A 23,835-nucleotide genomic window follows, 5' to 3' on the forward strand; every position below is an offset into this window, starting at 1 on the left:
GTTGGAGGGAGGGAGGGGTGTAGTAATTCCTTCTCCTAACAAAAGGCAAGACGAAGAAAAATCGAGGAGGTAGCCGTCGCGCGGTATAATAGGCGTAGACTAGAATACGGAGGTATATAAAATATGACGAGGTTTCTGCGTAGGATGAACCCAATTCTCTTTCTCTCGCTTCCCGAAGACATGGTCACGGATTGCACGGTTCAAACTAGGTAGACCCATCGAACAGGGCACGACGGTGCACAGCTTTGTACAATAGACTGCTTTGTTAGAATGAAAGAGGACTGATTTTGTGTTTCGTTCCCCTGCAAGAACGAGGTTCCACAGTGTTGGTCAGATGCTTAGTGAGCAGCTTCAATCTTGATAACTTGCATTGGTCACATAAAATACACGTAGGTCATTTATAAAATAATAGGTATCTACGCGCATCAAACAAATGAAAACGAAAATATTGCAAAACCTTTAATGTTCGCCAGCCCCGACTCCTTGGGAATTTTGCTAATTTTAACAGCACGCGAAATTTTTTTACCCAAAGTTCACACTCCAAAAGCTATGTTGCAATTGCAAACTTTATTTGAACAGTTGGTTGCGCGTCTTACACGAGAGCATTTGAAAAACTTTGCAGCACAAGGATACGCGATGCTGCTTTTATCACACGCGGTACAGGCATCCCAGGCAATCCGAAGCAAATCAATCAGCCCATAAATTGTAGCACCCAGAATTCGCAAACCTTAGCGCCCGCGAATATGTTCCCTGTGTCCGATTCGCGAAAACTTGTGGCGATATTGCAGTAAACTGCAGGGTTTCGCAGGAAACAAAAAGCAATTGATTTTTGTTTAAAAGTGCAACGATTGACTTGCACTTTCCTCTCAAAATGCAAGTCACTTTACTGACTTGCTTTTTGAGCAAGTCAGTAAGTTGTGACCTACTCAATTCACTGAGTAGGTCAGTAAATTGAGTCAGTAAGTGTGTTGTGATAATTATCCTTAGCAGACGATGAATTTGCTTCCGTTTAATACTCCGAAAGCAAAACGAAAATTAACGATCCAAATAATGATCAAAAACTGCAGTATTAGACGAAGATGACACATATACCACAACTCAAATGGAGGTGGGAGGGGAGCGAGTAAGTTCGCACAGCCACCGCCAATGGGCGTTTCTATCCTTTTCCTCACACAGAACTTCTGTGTGAGGGAAGTGTCTGTGACGGCTCGTTGTATAACTCGAAGTACGCTGAAATCATATCCTCCACGGGGCTCGAAATCCTTCGATATTAGCAGCCTACCGAGCTTCCTTGCACCGTGGCAGACAGCACAGCCGAGACACACCCTTGCAAACTAAGACCATTTCCCTTTCCTTTTTTTTTTACATCCATTAAACGTACCCCCCCCCCTTTTTCCCGAAGAACGCACATGCGCAAGAAGCTGGATCTGTGGCACAGGTCACGTGGAAATGAAGATAACCAAAAGCGCTGGGCCAATACTTCTGCAAGTTATCAGAGGCAAACAAAGCACGCTTAAGGTTTACATTAAAGGAAGCATTGGCATCTCATGAACGCACCTCTCAGAACTATGTGGATCCAGAAAGATTGTTGCGTTCGTCTTTGTATGCTTAACTGCCTCATGCACTACTACACGTTATATCAGAAAGACTCATACGATATGATGAGGTGGAGAAGCCAGACAAACTCGATAGCAAAAGCAACGATATGTAAGGAAGTTCTCCCCGACAGGACTATTCAATTAAGATATCCGTTCACAAAAGCTGGAATTGATAAGGAAGAATACAATCGATAACGAAACCATTCAACATCTTTGATTTGACCGATTGGTAACAAGGCGTGCAAGAGCCACAATGATCACATGCAAGTTGGAATGTGTGCAATCCTTGCACGGCTGAGGAAGTGGTCAAAGCGAATAACGATAGGCTACCAACAATTGGAGAAAGGAAAGAGAAGTGAGAGGTGTGTGTGTGGGGGGGGGGGGGGGGAACTCGTACATTCAGAGGACAAGCAGAACATTCGAAACTTTGCCCATTCAAGAATGTAAGAAAGAATGCTGGCGATACAAATATGGTGAGCTATGACGTTCTAACGGGACGCTGGTTGCTAGGGACGACGGAACTTCGTTTATCCCACAATTTACGTTGAAGCCGAATGTACTCGAGAATTCACGCGAAAATGGTTGAGCTAACGGCGTCGAGGAATTCCAGATGATACACACAAGTCTAACAGACTCTAAAAGGCACCTTTATCATCACGTACCTTCCACAAGCAGAATGGGGCAGTGTACCGCCATAACGGCGGTGACTGACCCACCACATCATCATCCCATTTGTGTGTGTGTTAACAGACTAGAGCTCGTGCAGCAATCCGAAATACTACGTGTGTATTTCGCACTATACCACTCTTCGAGATGTCAGATATCTTAGAGGAAGGTAGCATGACCCACATGGTAAGGCGGTTCCGACGTAAGGAATTACGTGATTGAGGTTCCTTGGTAAGCCGTCGCAAGGCAGATGTCAGCGTAACGTAGTGTGTTAGCGCACTCAAACGGCAATCGAGAGGTGTGTGGTTTGATTCCCGCCTACGGTTCTCGCCGCTGTCTGGCTTTTTCGACGACAGCCATATTTCAACCGCGACTATGCGAGACCACGTTCAACTACGTGAGATCGCGGAGGAGAAGCCCGTGGAGTTAAGTCTGCTTTCCGCAATACGTCATTCGAGCATATCGGAGAAATGAGCCACGTGGTGTGACAGGAAGCATTAGAACACCGGAGGTCTGCGCCCGCTTCGTGGGTCATAAGCGAGTTGAAAACCTTGCAGGAAATACAAAACATAAAGTGCACATTTCACATATTGTGTGGTGGTGATGATGGTGTGAGCAGCGTGCCGTTGTTGGCATGACAACTGTGGCCAGCGTCGGATTACAGCTGGATGATGAGATGAGGGTATGCGATTACATGGTCCCCCCACAATGTCGGAACAAAAATTCAAGGCCCCTTTGTCTATACAAGGTTTATTGTCAGGGCTTTAATATTTCACAAAAATATTTATACACGAGAGGTATCGCACGACAGAATACGCGAGGATTGAGCAACAGTGATCCGGTCACAAACGTGACTGAGAACTCCTGAACGTTCAACATCACAGAATAGAAAGGAATAAGGCTGACGAATACGACGAAGGGCGTCGTCCATTTCTCGCACTTCTGGCTTTCGCTACTGATTGCTATAGTTATCCGGATAAGCTGAATGTGCAGTGCAGCTCCGCGAGAATAAGAAAAAGGCGCAAAATCAAGTGTTTTCAAGGACAGTTGAAAATTCCGGGGTTTGCCCGACCTTTCGAGAAAGCATTTTCCAAATTCTGTGTGTGTGTGGGGGGGGGGGGTATGTTTATTTTTAAAAAAGGATAGGAGAAAACAAGGAAAGGTTAGCCAGGCAAAGAGCCGGCTTGCGTCGAATTCCAGGGTATTCAAGGGTCCCAAGGACCAGTGGAACCATGTGGATTAGGGTTGATTATTGGTCGACCTGAACTCCAAATTTACTTCTAAGCTACACTCTAAAAATGAGTAATTTTAGTCATTTTCAGGATTACAAGCATTGCCACAACCATTAGTTACTTTGAGGACTGCATGCACAGACGTTTATGTGAAGGTTAGGTATTATTAGCAGCTCTGCTCAGTAAATTTAATGTGTCATGAGGCGACAAAAAAAATAAGAAGAAAAAGCAAGATAGAAAAGTGGGAGTCTTTAAATCTAGGGGATTAGAAGCTGTAATTGCTTCCCAGTTTACTTATTTTGTTCTTACAGTGTAGTTAAATCTATGAAAGGTCACCCAGAAAGGTTACCCAGCGCATTATACTAGTCTCCAAGCTACCCCTTTCATATATGGTGTAAAGAGGTATGTAACGACTGGGTGTCGAATAAGTGAAGTGCTATAACGACACTGGGTAGTAATGAAAGCTCTTATTCCTTTTGTTGCATCATGTTTGGCACTTCGCCAAAGCCATTCGGCGAAGCCAAAACATCCAATTCGGGTCATACAACTGCGTATTCGTTATACAGAAACCGCTTAATTCGAACAGGATGTTCGCGTGTTTCCGAATCATACGTAGCTTTTCATTTTCCAAGGACAAGCTGTAACTCGATTCCAACTTTGTCTTGCACGACTCAGGATGAACGCAAATGCAAAAAAAGCAGAAAGGAATATAAAGCAATCGTTGAAACCAGTTTGACCAAAGTCGGGGGCGCGTGCAATCGCGAACTGGTTTATTAATGGTGGATGTCACGAGATTTATAGTGAAACGAAAGGGCACGGCTTTATATGAGCGGTTCGAATTAAAAGAAAAAGGAAAAGCCGGCCGGGAAGAAGGCCTTATTTGTCTTTGTGTGTTGATTTCAACCTGACATCCTGTGTCTCCGATGGTGTGTGTTCGTTACACGAAGGGAGATAGAACGCGGACTCCCCGCTGGGCTTGATGGTGTTTCAGTGCGCGCATGTTTTAAACAAGCAAGCTCCCTGCTGACGCCTACGTAACTGCTTTTGTGGTTTACCCTTGGAGTATGTGGAGGCGTGTACGAATGTAATGGGATCGGGAGGGATGCTACGTGCAATGTTTTCGTACGTAAATGGGTCTTCGTTCTTAGAGAGGTCGAAATATAGAAGCGCGTGGCGATTACTGCCTTCGTTATAGGCGAGTTCGGTGTATACGGAACAAAAGTGGGGTGTGTGTTGAACTGGTGGGTCATGACTAAAAGACTTGTCATACTCCGAAGTGTGTTGAGTATACAGAGAGATTTCTTTTGTCCGTGTGATTAGAGGAGTTATTGGGCGTGCGGAGTTCGATATAGGGGAGTGTAACGATGGTGTTCCCTGATTCCTCGTGTGCGCAGCGACGCAACAGACCAGGTAATGCGTAAAATCTGCGTTGCACAACAAGGTTCTACTTTTAGGACTGCTTGTAAAAATTGTGGCATGTAAAGTACGGACAGAGCATTTAGAGGCCTAGGCTGAAAAATGACTTTGTCCGCTGGCAATCCATAAACGAAGTACAGGTAGGTGTGAGGAGTTGTCAGTTTGCAGAGGGGAGCAGATACCTGAGCACGATTTTAATGTTTTTGTGAGAAGGTTGGAGTTCCGCAGAGGGAGCGGGTCATGCTCATATCAGTTGACAGCTCCTATGTATATCGATGTAAAATGTCCCCATACAGAAAGTTTTTCTTGGTGGTGTAAGATCATTTAAGATCACTTGAGTGGGGAGTGCTAGGGACACCGGGAAGATTCCTTGTGGAGGAAAGGACCAACATGTTACTGTGTAAACAACAATGCAACACCGTGCTTTCCTCAGCTTGAAACATCGGACGGGGGGGGGGATAAACTTTACGTACCTATTTTTCCTCACTCTGTTGCACAGAATGCTCGCTGTGCTGAGCCCATCAGGAGCGGGCTACACCTCATCTGTAAGACACCGCGAGTATTGGGTTTCACAATCCAGACGGTTGCTTCACACCATCATTTACCCCACAATTCACAGCAGATGAAGCGTAATTTGCACCACTTTCAACAGCCTCACTATATAACGCCTTCACCCCATTCATGCATACATCCGACCAGGAGTTGCCAGGTTCACGATGCCCGTAACAGCTTTGCTTGTAGGTTAATGGCGCTGTAGGAGATCGACCCTAATGCCCTGCCGAATGGTTTCTCCAGTGACTACGCCTATGTGATCGCAGCTGGAGGATCTGAATCCGACAATAATGCGAGCACTCTTCGATGGGCGTGCACTGTAATGCGTTTCTTATCTGGAACTTGTTGCGACATCGCCGGTGACAAATGAAGTGTGGGCACTGGATGAGGGAGAGTGATGTCAGTAATGTGGGGTACAGGATAGGAGGGAATGAAGATGTAGACTCCCTGACAGCGCATACTTGGCGTTCGTGATAAACGATGTTCAACTCCTACGCCGTTTTGTTTGTTGAGGTAATGCTTTCCACTTCAAAGGTGGCAGGAGAAAAGGAGTTCAGAGGATTCATTAACTATTATTTCGTCTGAATTTAATAACCGAGAAACCTTCAGGAGAACGTCCTTATATAGTTTCAAAGGTACGTGACAGTTTTGTGCGGGTGTGTCAATGCTAACACAAATGACGCGTAACTCAATGCAGTTTTATGTCACGCATGACACATGTTCCATACGTTAATTCGGCGTTGTTTTCGCGCAGCGCAGTGTAGCGTGCCAGTGTTTCTTCGGCGTAGAAAGGGACGAATAAATACGGCCAATAAATTCAACATACGTTAAGGGCCCCTATATGCTTCACCTATACGGGTACTTAAGTGAACATGAGTGCCCATATCTTGCAGACATCAGTCGTCATTGTAAGATTACACTTAGATTACATCAGAGAAAGGAAACAGGGGCAGTCCCGACGCGAATTACTAACATAAAACAGAAGTATATCAGATTCAATCCCATCACTACAGTTATATTGACGTAATCAGAGCGCACTTGCTCCGAAAAGTGGAAGCCCTAGCTATCTGAGGATGGTAGATTGCACCAAAAGCCTAAGGTCGAGAGTTGCCGGTATTTCGAACAGAGACTCGCTCGATATATTGGGAATTGCCGATATTTCGAACAGACTCCTTTAATACATTGGTCGGATGCTCCACCACTAAGCTGCAACGCGTTTTCATATATTTGGAGTTGCCGATATTTCGAACAGGCTCTCGATATATTGGGAGGTGTCGTCATATCGGACACGCTCTTTCGATATACTTTGGAGTTGCCGATACTTCGAACAGACTCCTTCGAAATATCGCCTGCTTCCGACATCAGGCTTCTGCGTCAATCTTCTCACGGCTGTATGGATGCCTAGACTTATTTAACGTTCTCCTCACATTCTACTTCTCGCTCGAGCCTTTGACCAATTGGAAACGAATACGAGACGAATTAAGGGACTACGCAACATATAGTAAGCGGTTCCTATCACAATGGTTCGAGGAAAGTGTCGTTTCACGCACATCCATTCGTATGATAGCGTTCAGACGCGAAGCTGTACACTACGCCATGCCCCGTCGCTTACCATTTCCTTCTTGCTCAAACGCAATTTCCCTACGTCTTTCTCCATCGGCGTTAAGCTCAGTTTAATCGCATCCTCTTAAACATCAGAGGAAGTTGATGACCCGCTGAAAGATAGCCCCCTCCCACATGATGACGTTATTACAGCTCTCCCGTACGGCAACATGAATACGGTGCCGGCTACTGTCGCAGGCTATCAAAAAACCTCCATGACGCTTCGTCGTATGACAATGCAGTCGGCGGCCTGTGGCAGCGATGTGTACGAAGCAATCGTTGATGCAACTAACGACTTCCGACGGCATCATAGAGTGACGGCCGGCAATATTCTCCGAGAATTGTGGCCTGGTCGGCGACATAGGTGGTCCATCAAAGATACGGACTAAGCGCGAGTATTTTGTGGTCCTTCCCCCGAATGCAATGGGGCAGCAACTTTCTACCTCATTATCGCCTGGGTGGAATGTGTTTCGAGTGAGTGTACACTCAGGGAGTCAGAGAACCGCGGTGATAAGTATACACAGATGTATAGGCGAGAAAACATTCGGAAAGGGAAAATATACCGCGTCGAGTTTTGAATAGAGATGCAAAATTTCCGGAAATTTTGAATCGCTCAAAAAAAAGAAACGCTTTTTGGGGGGGATTTTTCGAAAAATCAGAAAAAATGGGAACAAACGCGGTTACTGCCGAGTCGAAGCATTGCCGACCAAGCCACAGCACACAATGAGCTAGAAACTTTAGTAGTGTTCACCCTCTAGGCATAAATGCAGAGCGAGCATCCCATAAGACTGCTGTCTACTCAGCGATAGGTAATTGGAACAACCCGCCCACACCGACCAGAACTCCGACATTATGTGAACGCGATGGCGATCGCTTGGAGCAGCAGGACGGAGCTCTAAGTTGGTGGTTGTTGGCGGATTAAAGGCACCTAAGGCACTGTTGGCGGGTTGGAACGCATCAAAGGCACGAAAATTTACATTTTTGAATTTTGTCGCCTGGAAATTTTGGGCTATTTTTCCGGAGACGAGGAAAAAAAACGAAAAAAACTTTTTTTCCCCAAAAATTTCCGTTCGGGGCTTCGCATCTCTAGTTTTAAATCGATGGTCCGTGTTCTGTATGGGATAGACCGGACGCGTACGCGACACACGGCGCGTCAGTGTTGTAGTTATTGTGCTTTAAACTCTGCATGCGTACGTTTGTTCCGCCTTCCAGGATAAAACCTGTACCGTCTGTTTGGCTGTTGCGATCTCACACTTAGTACTGTAGTGGTCTTTACGTCGTTTTACCTCCACGAACAAACTGCAGCTCTAAGAGCCGCATACGGGTGTTTTGTTTTAAATTCGATGTTAGCGCCGCGAAGCAACTGTGGCTATGAGCGGCGTACAGACGTGGACAGATGGAGAGAGGACAGCATGAAGGAGTGGGGGATAAGGGGGTTAGTATGCGTCCTGGGCCGACTTCAGGGGGAACTGTGCCGACATTCGTCTGGAAAGTCTTCGGAAAAACAAGGGAAAACCTCAGACAGCACAGCCGGTGACAGGATTCGAACCCGTGTCACCTCCCAGTCTCGGCGTGGAAAGCGATGATCGCATACTACGTGTTGAGAGATGGAAAAAGGGGAGGGCGGAGAGACGGGGAAGGTTAGTACGGGTCCTTGGCCGACTTCGTAGGGAACAGCGCCGAGATTTCGTTTACGACGTCTGAGGAAAACCCAAGGAAAACACGCAGACAGCGAAGCCGCAGCCAAGGTTCGAACCCGAGTTACCCCCATTCTCGACGTAAATTTTCGATGGACATCCACTGTTCCTTACGGCGTGTTTTATCTTTCGTTCCTTAAATGTCACTATTTGAATGGGCCCATTAAGCGTTAAGTCGTAACGGGTCAACAAACCCCCCCACGTATTATCACACCTGCTCCGCGTGACATCAAATGGCGCTGCTGCCGTGACCTCCCAGCGACACGACTGTAGATCGTAAATTCGTAATTCGCTTAGCGAACGTGCGTTACAGGGCGTCATATGCGGTGGCGAGGAGAGATACTTCCTTCCCGTCACCAGAACGCCTGATTTACAGCATCTATTACATGCTCGGTAATGCTGCAGCCAGACAGGCGATGATGAATGCTCAGCCGATTGTTTTCAACAACATCCCACTCTTTTGCTGATGACGCCGAATGTATATAGTCCGCCATAGCCGTGTCTGCGAAGTCGGGACAGCAATGAAAAAAAAAAGGGGGGGTGAATAGATACCGGGAACGTGTGTCGGTTGCTGTGCCCGTGCGTATGGCACATGCAGGTTGTCGGTTGGAGATGCAGAAGCTGGGTTGTCGTTATTAACGTTCCTGCGTACAAGCATAGAAGGTGAGGGGGGGGTGCACTCCTTGGGCCGACATCACGCACTCTTAAAGGTGCCCTAAAAAGCAACAGACAGGTTATAAATAGGGTTACGGATTCTCGGTTTTAACCGAAAACATACACCGGTAAATTTTTTTTCATCATTCGGTTTTAGCGGAACAACGCCGAATACAAATGAATGTCTCAATAAAGATTAGGGTGATAGAGGGCATTCTCGATGCCGCGCTTGCACACACACACACACGCAAAAAAAATCACGCAATGCACACGCAAAAAAAATCACCGAAAAACGCCGATTTCATGAAAATAAATAAACCGCAAAAAACATACGCCGAATCTGCCCTAAAATAAAATCCGAAAGCGCGGAACCCTAGTTATAGATCGGCAGGCGTAGTTTAACAACTTGTTGCTTGTAAACACAGCACGACAAGTTATACGTGTGACAGAGAACGTTAAATAGTTTTAACGCGCTAGTAAAATTGCGGTAAAACGGCTCGGGGCGACGTCTGGTGAGAAATAATGCTCGATTCGTCAAGCAACAGTGATGTATGCCTCCGACTGGTTTGCAGCTCATGATGGCTACGTAGCCCACACGTAGCCTGCATTTTCTTTCGTTTTAGACACAATGTTATGCGCATGCAATGTAGTTTTTCCGCCACACTTGACGAGCAACGCGCATTTGGTGACGACTTCGACACAGTGTTGCCCGTAATTTTCTATTTTAATTAAAAAAAAAAAAAGCTATGAGCGCAATTGGGTCGTTTAGAATACTAAGGGCTCGGGCTGTGGAATAGATACATTTTATCTACTCGCAATTATTATATTATAGATAAATTTTGTAAGATTGCAGCTCTATATAGTAAAGCGGAACTTCACCGCATAACATGCTACTGCACTCTGCGAAAAGGAGTAATCTTAGGCCCTTTGAGGACGAGAAGTAGTGCCACTACCATTGGTTCCTTTCGGAAAAGATGCACAAAAGTTAATGCGAAGTTTATAGTCACTGTTTGCGATGCTGAGGACCAACTTGGGTGGGCGGACTAAAACGATGGGTATTTGGAATCTACGGGACAAGAAGCTGTAATTATTCCCCAATTTACTCTGATCTCTCTCCTGATTTGCTGCAAATGATAAGCATACGCCCCTTTTCGCGACACGTACGCATTTATGCTAATTGTCACAAAAAGGCCTACGTTTACGCTCCTTCCGCAAATGAGGAGTGGATAGCGGTGTCATAATGTGCAACGGTGTTAGCTTTGAACGTGTGATGCGGTGAAGTTCTGTTTGAAGAGTGCAGGAAACTGTTCCGACATCACTTGCAACTATCTCGGGAGAAAGGCATACTTGTGCCACAATCCTTACCTGGGAATAAAACACGTGCTCAACAACAGTCATTTACCCTCCTGACCGTGAAATTGTAGCTTCTTTAGTTTCGCTGTCCACATAAAATCCGCTAACTTCCTCATAAAATTCTTCGGGCGGTAGTCAAATCCGTGGAGTGTGGAACTTTCCCTTCATGCTTCGTGAAGCGAATATTTCACAAAACAAAAAACTACACGAGTACGGAGTGTGGCGCATGTTAAACGCATTTTTGCAAATTAAAGACGCCATTTATACATTACAGTGCACAACATTTACGTAGCCATGTCTTTTCGCGCATGCATATTAAGAAAATGTGTTATACACTGATCTGACGGTATATACTAATACGTGTTGAATTCTAGTCCACAGGGATGCATGCACTCCCTCTCAACAACAACAACAACAACAATAAATGATGACGATGAGATGGGCACTCCCTCTCCACTACGTAAGGGTACCGTACAATTACAATACATACAATTAACATAGAACTGAAGGAACCAGAGGGAAAATGTGTTGTCATCGTATTGCCATAGCATGTGTTGTCATTGTACACAGTGCCCGATGTATCTGTTTCCCTTTCTCCTTTGTAGTTCGTCGGATCACCGTAAACAAAAAACGTATTTCGTACAGGGTTGGTTAAGGGGTATGCAAAAGAAAAATATGCAGATGTTGGCCCAACTCTACATTGGGCATAGCCAAAGAAACTGCGGTGTAATTCGACACTATGATATTAGTACTTCAAATTTGGAAATACTTTATATCGCTCTTATATATGCCTCTTATTGACTCTAAGGAACCGTGACAATGTACCACGGAAAATATAAATATGCGAACGGTTCCCTTACGAGACTAACACCTAGTTTGTGATGCAGATTAACACATTTGGGTTACGGTTGGGTTACGGTGCATTCCGGGATTAATGCTCATCACAGCGTGTAGTCCCCAGTTTTTTTTTTGTTTTTTTTTCGTTCGCGCGGATCACTAGAGCTACTAAGTCTCGTTCTACTTAGCGAGGCGAGTACCGTGAAAATATAAACACGAGGCATAGCTTACACATTAAGTAATGCCAGCGGCGTCTTTAATATGACTCCAGTTGCACTACAAAAGGGCCCTTCAGGGTCTTGGGCATTTTATTTCGGACACAAGCAAATCTCTCTGCCTGCATATATCGAAAGCTTCTTGAGCAATTCGATCTTGACCGACTGCTAGATACAATACGTGAGAAGCACACCCATTCGGTCCCTTCTTTAAATTGGTTGCACGGAATGCCGGAGCGTACGACACGTGGCGTTTCAATCTACATCCTTTGGAGTTTCGGGATACCATTCTCAAAAATTTTCGGTGCAGAACTCGGATCTGAAGCGCGGGCGGTACAAGCAGTAGACAGACAGGTTATGTCTGCGGCGTTGGGGTTGTTGCTTGAAAAGCCAGATATGTAATTTGTAAACTTATACATATGACAGAGCGCTCCATATTTTATTTGCTAGCGAAACCATGGTAAAACAAAGCGGTAAAACAAAGCTCGAGGCGACGTCTGGTGGGAAACAATCTCAATTTTGTCAAAGTACCCATATATGTTTCCGAGAATGATTTGCTGCTCCTGATAGCTACGTAGCAATCTTTTTTATGCCCAGTGTTATGCACATACGATGTAGTTTCGCCACAGTAACTGACGAGCAAGTGTGTGGCAACTTCGAAACAGTGCTGCCCGTATAGTTTTCGATTTTAATTACCTAAAAAGTACGAGTGCTACCGGGACAAAAGTTGTGACCTAAGGGTATATTGAGGCCTCAATCTAACGAACAGATAAATTCTGTGGGATTGCACGTTTACTGCTTTGTGGTACCTTTAAGAGTACGTTTAAGGGTAAGAGTTTAAGAGTACCCACTAAGTGGGTTGTTAGTGTTGGCAACTGTGATATGCTGCGGGTTTCTCTCACAAAAAAAAAAAAAAAAATCACCTGCGCTGTATCTATTCAAACCCAACGCACAGCTCGTGTTATTGTGTAACATTTAGCACGGAGTGCAGAATTATGTACTCTGCATTATTGATTATTATTCTGCACATAGCTTGCGGTGTGCTCGATGCATTCTGCAATCTACTTCGACATGCAGAAGAAATACCTTTCACGTGGACTTGGTGTGAACCTGCGATTACGAGCAAGGTGACGTTCCGCACTTGAAGCAGACTTGGCAACTGTAAACAGCTATATCTATAACAGGCTGGTAGCACGGACGTAAATATTGCTAACAAATCACTATCTTGAAAGCCGTGTTTCCGATAATTAAGTCATGCCTCAAACAAATATGCCTCCTTCGAGAAAGAAAATCTGCATTCCGATCACGTCTGAAAAGAGAAATCACCCCGCGCGTTTGAAACAGCACAACAAGGCTTTTTGGCAACGTGCATATCATAAAACCAGATTACCGCCACATCGTGACCGTCTATCATAAAACATGGACGGTCATGCAAGGTCATCGAAGTGCGAAGCCTTTATGTGGACATGAAACGGAAATGTAGGCAAATACGTTCCCATAATATCCACTTTTGTTCTTCCCTTGTATAGGGTGAATATTTCCTTCGCGAAAACTGCAAATATGAACAACAACAACAACTTTATTTTTAGGATGATGAATGGGGAGTTTCATCACCAGGGGCGGTACTCTACCTCATTGCTGGTGGTGATGCGGGGAATGAAATGACGAGCCCCTTCACAATAAGGATCGAAGTCCTATGGTGTCCAAAAACGTCAAAAGAGCTTTGAGGGCAGAGCGTTGGTGGGTTGGATTTGGCCAGGGACCAAGCAACAACGACAGATAAATTAATGATGATGAACGGGGGAATTCCCCAAATGAGGTGCGGCCCACTACCCCAAGGCACAATGGACAGGATGAGATGTATCCTGATGATGAGATGATGAACGACGCTGAATAGCGCTCGATGGCCTCACTGACTCCAAGCAATTTTGAGAGATGCAAATATGAAATAGTGTGTGCACTTCGTTGCACATGCTGCACAACAACAACAACAACAACAATAGATGATGACGATGAGATGGGGAGTTTTACCGCGGTGGTGCGGTACCCCACCCCATTGCACGTGGAACATTATAAGATGCACTTGGACTTGCTTCGTGCCTTCGAACAAACGAACGGATTACGTGATGACCATTTGCGTAATTAACAAGTGCCTCACATAAGACAACTTTGTCAGTAAACGACCCGGGATATCGGCCCAGTTGTCTCCTATCGCGTCATGGCAATGTCTTGCATATATTATCGAATAGTAAAGGATCGGTAAGGACTCTCAGCAAGGTCTCAGACTCCCACATGGAATAACTGCGATTTAATTTGATAAAAATTTTGATGAAAATAGGAGCCTCAACGCATGCTTCAATGACACGTTCGCTTCATCGACTTCCAAACACCCATACTGCTTATTTCGGTTAATTTGGGTTAACTTTTGGGTTAATACTCGTCGATGATCGTATTTAAACTTAGTTGGGTTACAGGGCTGGTTCTAAATAACAGAACATCCTGAAATTTTACGGTGTATTGGCATGTACTAGTTGAGTGAAGTGAAGGAGTTCAAAAATCCCAGTTGTGTAATAATAACACGCCGCTATTTTTCTCGCTCGTTTCCTCTATTTCTGTTTTTCTCGATTAATATGTCGTTAATTTTGCTAATTTTGTTGCTGTAGTGTGTTGTAAGCGTGCTGTAAATAACACTCCAAGACCGGCTAACAAAAACAACACCAACAAAGCTCAAGTGCGCGCGACGAACGACTGTAGTGATAACAATACCTGTCACTGAGAACTCTACTTCCCGATCGCAACGACGCCCTCTACCGTACATACTCAACAAACAGAAACACCTTCCCCGACTGTATCGCCCGAGTCAACAGTGTTGCATCAAATGAATGTAATTGAATCACCTCATTAAGCCATCCAGTCGCCTTCACGTGCAGGTTTAACTGTATAAAGTATCGTTTCACGCGTAAACAATGGCACTTCTGCTTAACGTTCCCGGCCCGTTTTCATCGGATTTCTGGAGCAAGGCATAAACGGCTCAATAAACAATCGCGTCCGGGCTCATGTATTGGGAGTTTTCTCTTAGCGTGCTGCGCAGAAAGCCTTCTTGACGTTTCAGAAGAAATAAAAGGGGTGTTGTTTGATAACCCGCTCACTTTCCGCTATTATTAGTCCCTTCCGCATTTCCGTTATTTACGAATAAGGAACGGATTTCGTTTGTCAGTCGTCGTAGTTGCGCCACACAAGAAAAAAAAAATATTAGTGCGACCTCGAAATAAAAAGGCGTTCGCGTGCGCTCGAAAAGAACGGCGTTGTGCTGGGAGAGTGAGATTTTTTTTTTTTTTTTTTTTTGTAATCGGTTCGAGCTGATAAACAATTTCCGTACTTGTTATGTTCGCTGTAAACAGTGTCTTCTTTGTTGATGCAACACAAGAGAGATTACCACAAGTTCTTAAACGTAGATAACATGGCGTAGATGCAGGCGAGCTGGTAGACGGTGTCCATCTTGAGACAGAAAAAGCTGCTGTGTCGTGTTGGTTTTTCTGTATCGCCCATATCCCTCGGGCTCCCTCAAGATGTGGTTCTTAAACGTACATCGCAGTAGAGAACGCTAAGAAGTCGGCCCAGGACGCATACTAACCCCCCTGTCCCTCACTCCTTCCTGCTGTCCTCTCGCCATCTGTCCACATCTGTACGCCGCTCATAGCCACAGTTGCTTCGCGGCGCTAACACGGAATCAAAAGAGAGAGAGAGAGAGAGAGAGAACGCTCCACACTACAGAAAAGTGCAGATGCAGAAGATACATCCATCCAGAAGAACGGACAGTTCAAAATCTTCAGCGGTTCCTAATCTGAGACCCGTGCTCTGTTCAGCAGCTGGGTAGTATACCACGCACAAATATCACGCGTTTTATTTTTCTTTCCCCATACCAATTTGAAATCGCGTATTTTTTCCCAATGCGATCAAAAAGAATTTAGCACGCACAAGTTCCGAACTTCATTCTTTTCGTTATACTAGAACAAACCCGAGAAAAGAAAAAAAAAATGTTTGCACCGTTCGTTCCAGCCTCGAAGCCGGAGCGTTTGGAGTCTTTATAGACAGAGGCGGGATAGCGTATTATGAGTTACTTTTGGTTGGTTGGTGCTCCTCGGCTACATAAGTTCGCCTATTAATTGTTATAACAAACACCCAGCAAAGAAAGGTATACACAACAAAATGGCTAACAAAGTAAGCTACGAAGAAAAGGAATAATGAATTGGGTTGACAGGTCGTTCAGACTAGAGAACAACAACAACAACAATAAATGAAGGAGAAGTGATGATGACATGGGACGTTTCCCGGTGGTAGCCACAGGTCCCTACCCCACTTCACAGCGGTTAATATGAGAACAGAGTGGTGGATGAGGTCCCGAAAAACAGACCAAAGCGTGGCTAAGGCCCTAAGTACCAGGCCGAAAGGCCCGTTATCAACTATGGGACAGTTCACCGCTGGTGTGCAGTATTGGTGCAGTAGTGGTGTGCAGACTCTAGGGTGCGGTACCCTACCCCATTGCATGTGAGACGTGAGGTCAAGCAGTTCACGTAACAACTGATCGGTACTCAAGTGGCTGTCAGTTTGGCTTTAAATACAAAACTCCACAAGATGACTATGTGGTTTCACTGCAAGACCCTCACAAAATAACGTAAGCGGTACTGAAGATGTCCCGAACATGTATATTCCAAATTACTCTTCATTTCTCTTTTTGTGCATGTACGTGTTGAAACGCACAGAGGAAGCTTGTCGAGCAAACGGTACAAGTGCATAAAGAGAGGCAGGAGCTATTCTTTGTCGGCCATGAGTTGTTTGTCGCGCGCGTGTGATATGTGTTCGATATGGTACTCCCCCCGCAGGGCGATATTGATGTGACAGTGCGGTATTTGGTTGGGATTGTGTTGCAAAATCCACGAAGCGCGACACCGGTGCCGATTGCGGAAGCGGGGAGACGTTTGGGTTTGCAAGTGTCGGATGTGTCGATTCGAAAAATATGATGATACCCCGTTCGCATTTCACGTCCCGTCATTGTGTTTGGTCGTGTGTTGATGCGAGCAATACGAGTGGCGTTTGTCTCAGCCGTGCCTCGTGTACCGGTAGAAATGCGCGGTAAATAAAATTTTGTACAGGGTGTCCCCAGTGATATGTAATTAACTAATTACATTATAAATTAATGTGCAGTTACATGTAATTATTAATCGCGTGTAATTATTAATTAATTACATTAATTAATTACATGTCATTAATTACTTTTAAAATCTTGGTATATGTTTGCCGGGGGACATCCTGTACAAAACTTTATTTACCGCGCATTTGTACCGGTACGCGAGGCATGGTTGAGACAAATGCCACTCGTATTGATTAATGATCTAATTCATCCGATTATATGTATATAACCGGATGAATTAGATCATTAATTAGACGACGCGCGTCGTCCAGGCTATGAAGCCACGAATTTCAGCATTCAGAATTCGCGAAAGTTATGGCAGTGACATGCCCTGTACTCGCGGAACATTACGATGACGATGATGATGATTCAATGTTAATGGGGCATGAGCAACTGAGGCTATAGTGCGCCAAAGCCTTGCCAAAGCCAAAGCCAAAAATGGGATGATTATACTAAAAATAATATGCTTGGTAAATTGAGATATAAACGCAAGCATGATATGATAAAAATAAGCATATTAAAACTACATCGCAGATAAATACGCGACGTCTCTGAGAAAGTTATAGATTCTTACAAACGGCAACAGCGGCTCATCGCCCAGTAATGGAAAATTACGTCCGCGACTGTTTTACAGCATTGTACGCGTTCAACGCAGGCTGTACAAAACTAGTCACTTCTCCCAGATCTCGGGAGATGTCATATCAGCGTATCAACCACATCGCAGGGGTGAACGCTTCCCGATAGTCCCCACCAAATTCCGAGAAAGGACGAATAGAAAGGTTTTCTCAAAATATATCTTCCCTGAGGCCATATACTCATCGCAATACAATCAGCCTTTCTTCCCTCAAAGTGCACGTGCATTTCGGGGACGATAAAAAGGCCAGGACCGGTTTTCCTAAAAACCGCAGAAGAGGGAGAGGACGGAGGGGACGCAGAGGAGCTATTAGAAATCAACATTAGAAATGGTGCCAGAGATTCTGGACGGCTCCGTGGAATTCCAAAATGCCAGCTGTATGATGTTTTAAGGGAGAAAAGAAGGCTACAATGGACGGTCGCCCGAGGTAGTGATTTCTCGTTGCAGGTGCATATTGAAGGAGCATGCACGTGGTGGAGAGGTGAAACATGGGAGAACGTGTAATGTGCGCGATGATAGCACCATCTGGGCGAAGCGTTGGATAAACGAAAACCGTGATCATTACAACTAGAAGTAAGTTATTGCAGGAGTTACAATCACAATTTGCGAGCCTTCCTATACAATCAAGTATGCTGTTAGAGAGCATATAACACTGTTCGAAATCGCAACATGGTGATGTGATAGAGAGAGAGAAAAAAAACAGGGGGGGGGGGGGAGGATGTGAGTCGCGACCAACCGGAATCGGAACCTGGCGATCGGTATTTCTGCAACTCAGATCGAACGTCACCGAATTTGATTCTCCCCTTTGCCGGAGTGTCGAACTACTTGTCATTGTACGCCACTGCATTGGATTGCATTGGAGTAGCGGAAAACACAGAAAAATTATGTAAATCTCCTACGTATGAGATTCAACGGAACATGTCCCGGACCCTGAAACTCGCTCCTTAATCCTGTTCCTGCAGGTCCTGTCAAATTGAACACTTACATAGATGTTGACGAACGAAAAAAAAAAAGAAAAAAGGAAAATACTCACGTGCCGGCACAAATACGGTCACTCAGTAATAATAACTAATTTCCTGTAACTCCGTTACCACACACTTTACCTCTACGTAAGCACCAACGTGACTTAGTTACATCATGTACCAAAGTACTGTGTTTCCCCCCCCCCCCCTCCCCCTCCCCTACCGTGTCTGTACAGCGCTTCACCGCGTCACCCCATTCCTCTCACACAACGGAATACGCGAAGCCGAAAAGCTGCGCAATTCAAAAGTGATAACGGAGCAAGAAAATAAAGACTCCTGCGAAACAATATCAAATCTTATACGACTCAGAGACGGGAACAAAGTCAAACTCACGGCTTGTGACGAGGACGGAGCCAGAGGCCACCAACTGTAACCTGACTTAATGTAACCTACAGTGGTATATACACGGCGCGTTGGCACTTTGCTATCGGTCATACATCGCGGATCTCAGCGCTAAGTTATCGCGCGATGCAGCGCAGGCGCCTACACCAACAGAAACGCCAGCGCTTATCTTTGCATATCGTCAGGCCTTCGGAGTGAAGCATTCGTGCGGGGACTGTGGCGAAAGAAGGGAATTCAATTGTCGCACTCCGGCTTCTTTTGTGCACTATCTATAGTGGCCTGTTTACTGAAACGGTGGTCGATGTTCCTTCGCTGTTTTTTTAATGAATGAGACGGAAAGTTCCTCCCACCGCATTCACAACAGCCGAGATATCGTGGGAGCTGATTATGTCGCAAATAAATGTTACGATGGTGAGGTGACCAAAGGATGTTGGAGTGGGCAGTGCAGGAAGACGCATGAACACGTTACAAAAAAGTAGTGACCTGTATAAAATCGGCAATGATTGGATGTTGCTCTGCGTGATGGAAATATATTGCTAAAAGGATTATGGGCTTCTGCATGATCGTTTATTGGGATAGAATTCTGTCACCTCAACATGCACTAAGCTGCGAGGACGGTTCGTACATTTGCAAAACAATGAGCAACCGAACTATTTGGAGGAATAACGAACACTTCAGGAACATTTACTAGGAAGATAAGGCCTGTTCTTTCCGATCAACGGAAGGAAGACCTTTCGTTTTTGGTTGATTGTTTAAATATGCCTTGTTGATTGCTTAAATATAGTAACATCAAAGTTTTACATCGTACTTTTCAATGGTTTATAATAATCTGCAATACGTTGTTCATTTCATTTCCACGTCTCTCACTTTCGTTCTGCACTAGACAGTCGCTCTGCATTTTTAAATTAAAAAGTAACAAAAAGGTTGACTGATTAACTGACATTAAGCTAAGGAAGCGCTTTTTGAAGCCCAACGAAACTATTCTCACCTGTAACGACAGTATAATAAACTGGAACACCACTATCAGACAATCACTGCTGTAATAATATATAGCTACGAAAATCAAATAATCATTCACTTGCGCATTTTCTGTACGCGTGGAACCCACGTGGACACCGTTTTCGCCACACGACGAAAAGAAAGAAGGGGAGGAGGGGAAGCCACCTGCATGCACCAGCAGCTTCTTTGGCGTGCGAAGCCGAAGCAAAGAAAAAGCCTACGACATGACATAATAAGTGGGGAGGTCGGGGCCCCCGCTTACGGCGTGTCGTTGCAGGTTTTGTTAACAACACAAGAGCACGCCAGGGCTCTAGGTTCCCGGAAAAGGAGCGCATAAATGGGCCCCGTGTACTCCGTGTAGTCACGTGGTACAGCATCTATTCAGCGTCGATAGCACGAGAGAGACACCGCTTGACTTCACGTCAGAAGTGTTGCGTAAATGTCCCTTCCGCTGTACAGTATACGCTCCGATGCGACATGACAACAACAAAAACAATGGTGATGAGTGGAGAGTTTCATCGCCAGGGGGCGATACTCTACCCTGTCCGGCATAAAATCCACTGCAAATTCCCGGAAACAACGACACAGTAAATTATGTGATATCCTTCGGGCGCGAATTGCCTTGTCATATATGGCACGCATCTTGGACACACGGAAGGTTGTTCTGTAAGACACCCTTCTAAATGCGGTTCTGAACGGTAGAAAGTCCAGCGAACCGGAACGAAAATGTGAAGGGAAGTGCCTCGGGACGAGAGGCGCTGATATTTCGAACACAGTACTATGTTCTTCTTCTGGGCAGCATCCCCATCAGCGCATTGGTATTTTAAGATCTACAGGGATGACCTGTTATGGGAAGAGGCGAGAAGCACCATTTCAAATACTATACTCTCACAGTAACCCTTTCAAAAGGGTGTATTCCACTTAAACGCTGTTCCACGCTGTTCCGGCGTTTCGCAAACACGTTTTCAAAACTTATATTACATAATTTAGTTTGTTATGCGGAATAAAAAGGGGTGTTTACAGAAACGCCTCTTTTGCTGTGCTGAAAGTTGTAAAAAAATGTGTACTGTAATACTGTGTCCTGTTAGCTTCACGAGTATACTCGAATGCGAAAGTCGCGTCTGCTACAACCCACGTAAAGTGTGTGAGTATGAGACTGTTGTTGTGGCAGGGAAAACGAATATAGGTACGAACGGCAATTAGGTACTAGTAACGCAGTTGTACTAAAAAGTGCCACGATAAGCTGCGATCAATGAAGCACCTGCATGACCGATCAATGACTTCATGAAACTGATGTTCAGCGAAGTGTAGATAATCACAACCAATTTTTCAGTCGAATTTTGCCTGATATGTGTACATACGAATCGTAGATTGTACATATGGTTAGCAATCTGACATTCTTGTAACCAGTTTGCACGCAGAACATCTACGTTGTTATTGTGTTAGTTAAAAGCAAAGTGCAATCTGAGCAGTTGCTTGTGTAGTCAGATAATTATGGTAATAAAATATTCTGAACAGCAAAGACCCGTACAGCGTTTTGTCGGCATTAACGACATTCTGCGAGGCTTTAATTGCGCAAAAAATGCGACTACTTTGAGAGTATTTTTTCATCACTGGGAATTTTGCTAGGAATGACAAATGACTTGAGTGAAACAAAGTTACTGAGCCGGTGTGTTTGTAATGAATAATTGAAGAAGGCTTTGCAACAACTACCGAAAATATATATATATATATATATACTTAAAACATGACCACAATGTCAAGCAAAGCGATTGTCGCATATGGCAAACGGAAGGGAGGGTTCTTTCAAGAGCGCTTTTTGATCTCGGTTTCTACCATGCCGTGTTTCCTCTGTTTCAGACAAACGCGGTGATAGATTGGACCATTCCAACGCTACGACACACACACACATCACAAATGCCTATGACACACCATCAATTAGACGCACTGGCATATCAAAACACTGTAAACCTAGCACCCGCAATCATTTAGTAAATCACGTACAGAGACCATATGTACACGACCTAGTTCACGAAACCTCACCTAACGATATCCTTCACTGCCAAACTTTCCCCCCAAAATAATCCCAGAGATGACCCATTGTGAGAATCAAGGGCACATATCTGACCACCCCTTCATTGACGCATCGCGAGATTAGTAACCAGTTAAGCTAGCCATCCTCAACAGATGCTTTCATTGAGGCTGACCTTTGCACTCTCCTAGAAAAGACGACCTTGATAGCGGAATAATGGTCCGTGATTCATGGGCTGGCCATCGAGGGAATGACAAGACATGTAAGAGAAAAAGAAGAGAGATGCAAGGATGTTCTTTCGAGTAGAACCTAATGTAGGCAGTGAGAAGATAGGGGAGATTCAAAGAAAGACGGAGTCCGTACTGGCCCGTGGAGAAACGTCTGCACAGAATACTCAATATGTATTCCTAAAAAAAAAAAAAAAAAAAGAGAAAGATCGTGTAACCGTCAAATGAACTGTGGCGGAATATACAGGGCCAGATTTTTTTTTTTTTTTTTTGTCGCTATAAATGTTCCGGGATTCCGGAGGGAAAAATCGGGATCTACTTTGAAATCTGAAATTCGGGGTGAAAGGTGGGTACTATTCATATAATCGGGTATTACTGAGTAACTTCTTTCTTTGTGTCCAGCACCGCGGCCCGTTGGTAGAGGTGCACATATTGGTCAAACATGCATTCCTCGTGATTTATTAGTCACGAATATCACTGATGTAAGATTTTCACCAGACGTGCACGCAGATTGCTGCTAAACTGTGTACGTGATACTACGTAACACGTCATTAAAATTCGGGGGGAAATCGGGTTTAATCCGAATTGGTGCGAAACTGTTTCGGGAAGGAACAATCGGGGGGAATCGGGTTTAACCCGAAAAAGTGAGAACCTCAGTATATTGAGCCCGTATCGCCTTCTTAGTGGTTCAGGTTATCTATTTGAATATAGTAAGCATTCTATGAGAAAAGACGCCAACACAAAGGCATACGCATGTAGCAAGTGGCTAATTTGGTTAATGTAAACTAAGGCGCGTTTGGCCGGGTATTGCGGGAGGTTTTCATGTTCACAGGGCTGGAAGCTGCTTTGGAACCAGTGGGAGCCAGATAGTCACCAAATCAGGTTATTTAGTGACTCGAGTCAGACACACATGAAGTGTGTTGAGGTTATAGCACATCAGAGGTACTAGAGACGAGTCTGCTACAATGAGTTATATCGGCATCGTGGTCCTATGACTTGAAAACCCGAGACGAGGTAGGGACGATAACAGACAAACACAAACACGGTCTCTCTCGGGTTTTCAAGTCATGGATCGTCACCACCGGCTCGCTTGCTACCTAACTTTCCTTTCGTTATCGTGGTTCCGATTCGTTGGTTGATGATAGTTTTCTCATAGTTGATGACAGTTGTTCGACATGAGGTTTCGAATTATCAATATTATTATCATGATTCTCCGCAAGATCGATGCCTGTACCGTTTATCAACATTTCCCAGATCTCGTACAATAAAAAAAATATTAGAAAAAACGAAAAAGAAAAAAATATGCTATCGTGCAAAAACACTACTCTTGCGATAACATGACGAAGCAAGAAGCAACCACACCGTGTTGAACACTGCATGACATTGTCATCACGTTGTCCTTGTAGTTCTCTGAAGCAAACTTTAGGATAGGCCTCGACAAAGACGTTACATGTGAGAGAATCTTGCGAAATAAAGGAAGGGTATTGAACCGAGCGACGAACGTGTCAAGTGAGTGAGAAAGTACTCCAGCTCGAAGTAGACGGCGCAAATCGACAGACAACGATT

The 23,835-nt window shown here is 44.7% G+C and overlaps 1 protein-coding gene across 5 annotated transcripts in view; it reads right to left on the reverse strand.

Moving 5' to 3' along the window:
- Positions 1-23,835, reverse strand: part of LOC135388696 (AT-rich interactive domain-containing protein 3C-like) — a 153,490-nt gene that overhangs the window by 128,118 nt on the left and 1,537 nt on the right. For 3 of the 5 annotated variants that reach the window (XM_064618416.1, XM_064618418.1, XM_064618414.1), the window contains exon 1: positions 19,003-19,119. The exons of the other annotated variants lie outside the window; for them this stretch is intronic. In XM_064618416.1, coding sequence (XP_064474486.1) covers positions 19,003-19,104 — 102 coding nt within the window. In that variant the 5' untranslated portion in view covers positions 19,105-19,119. Of the gene's footprint in view, positions 1-19,002; positions 19,120-23,835 lie in introns of those variants that run through there. 5 annotated transcript variants of the gene reach the window in all.

The sequence above is a fragment of the Ornithodoros turicata genome, chromosome 3 (assembly GCF_037126465.1).
Source record: "Ornithodoros turicata isolate Travis chromosome 3, ASM3712646v1, whole genome shotgun sequence".
Taxonomy (NCBI): domain Eukaryota; kingdom Metazoa; phylum Arthropoda; class Arachnida; order Ixodida; family Argasidae; genus Ornithodoros; species Ornithodoros turicata.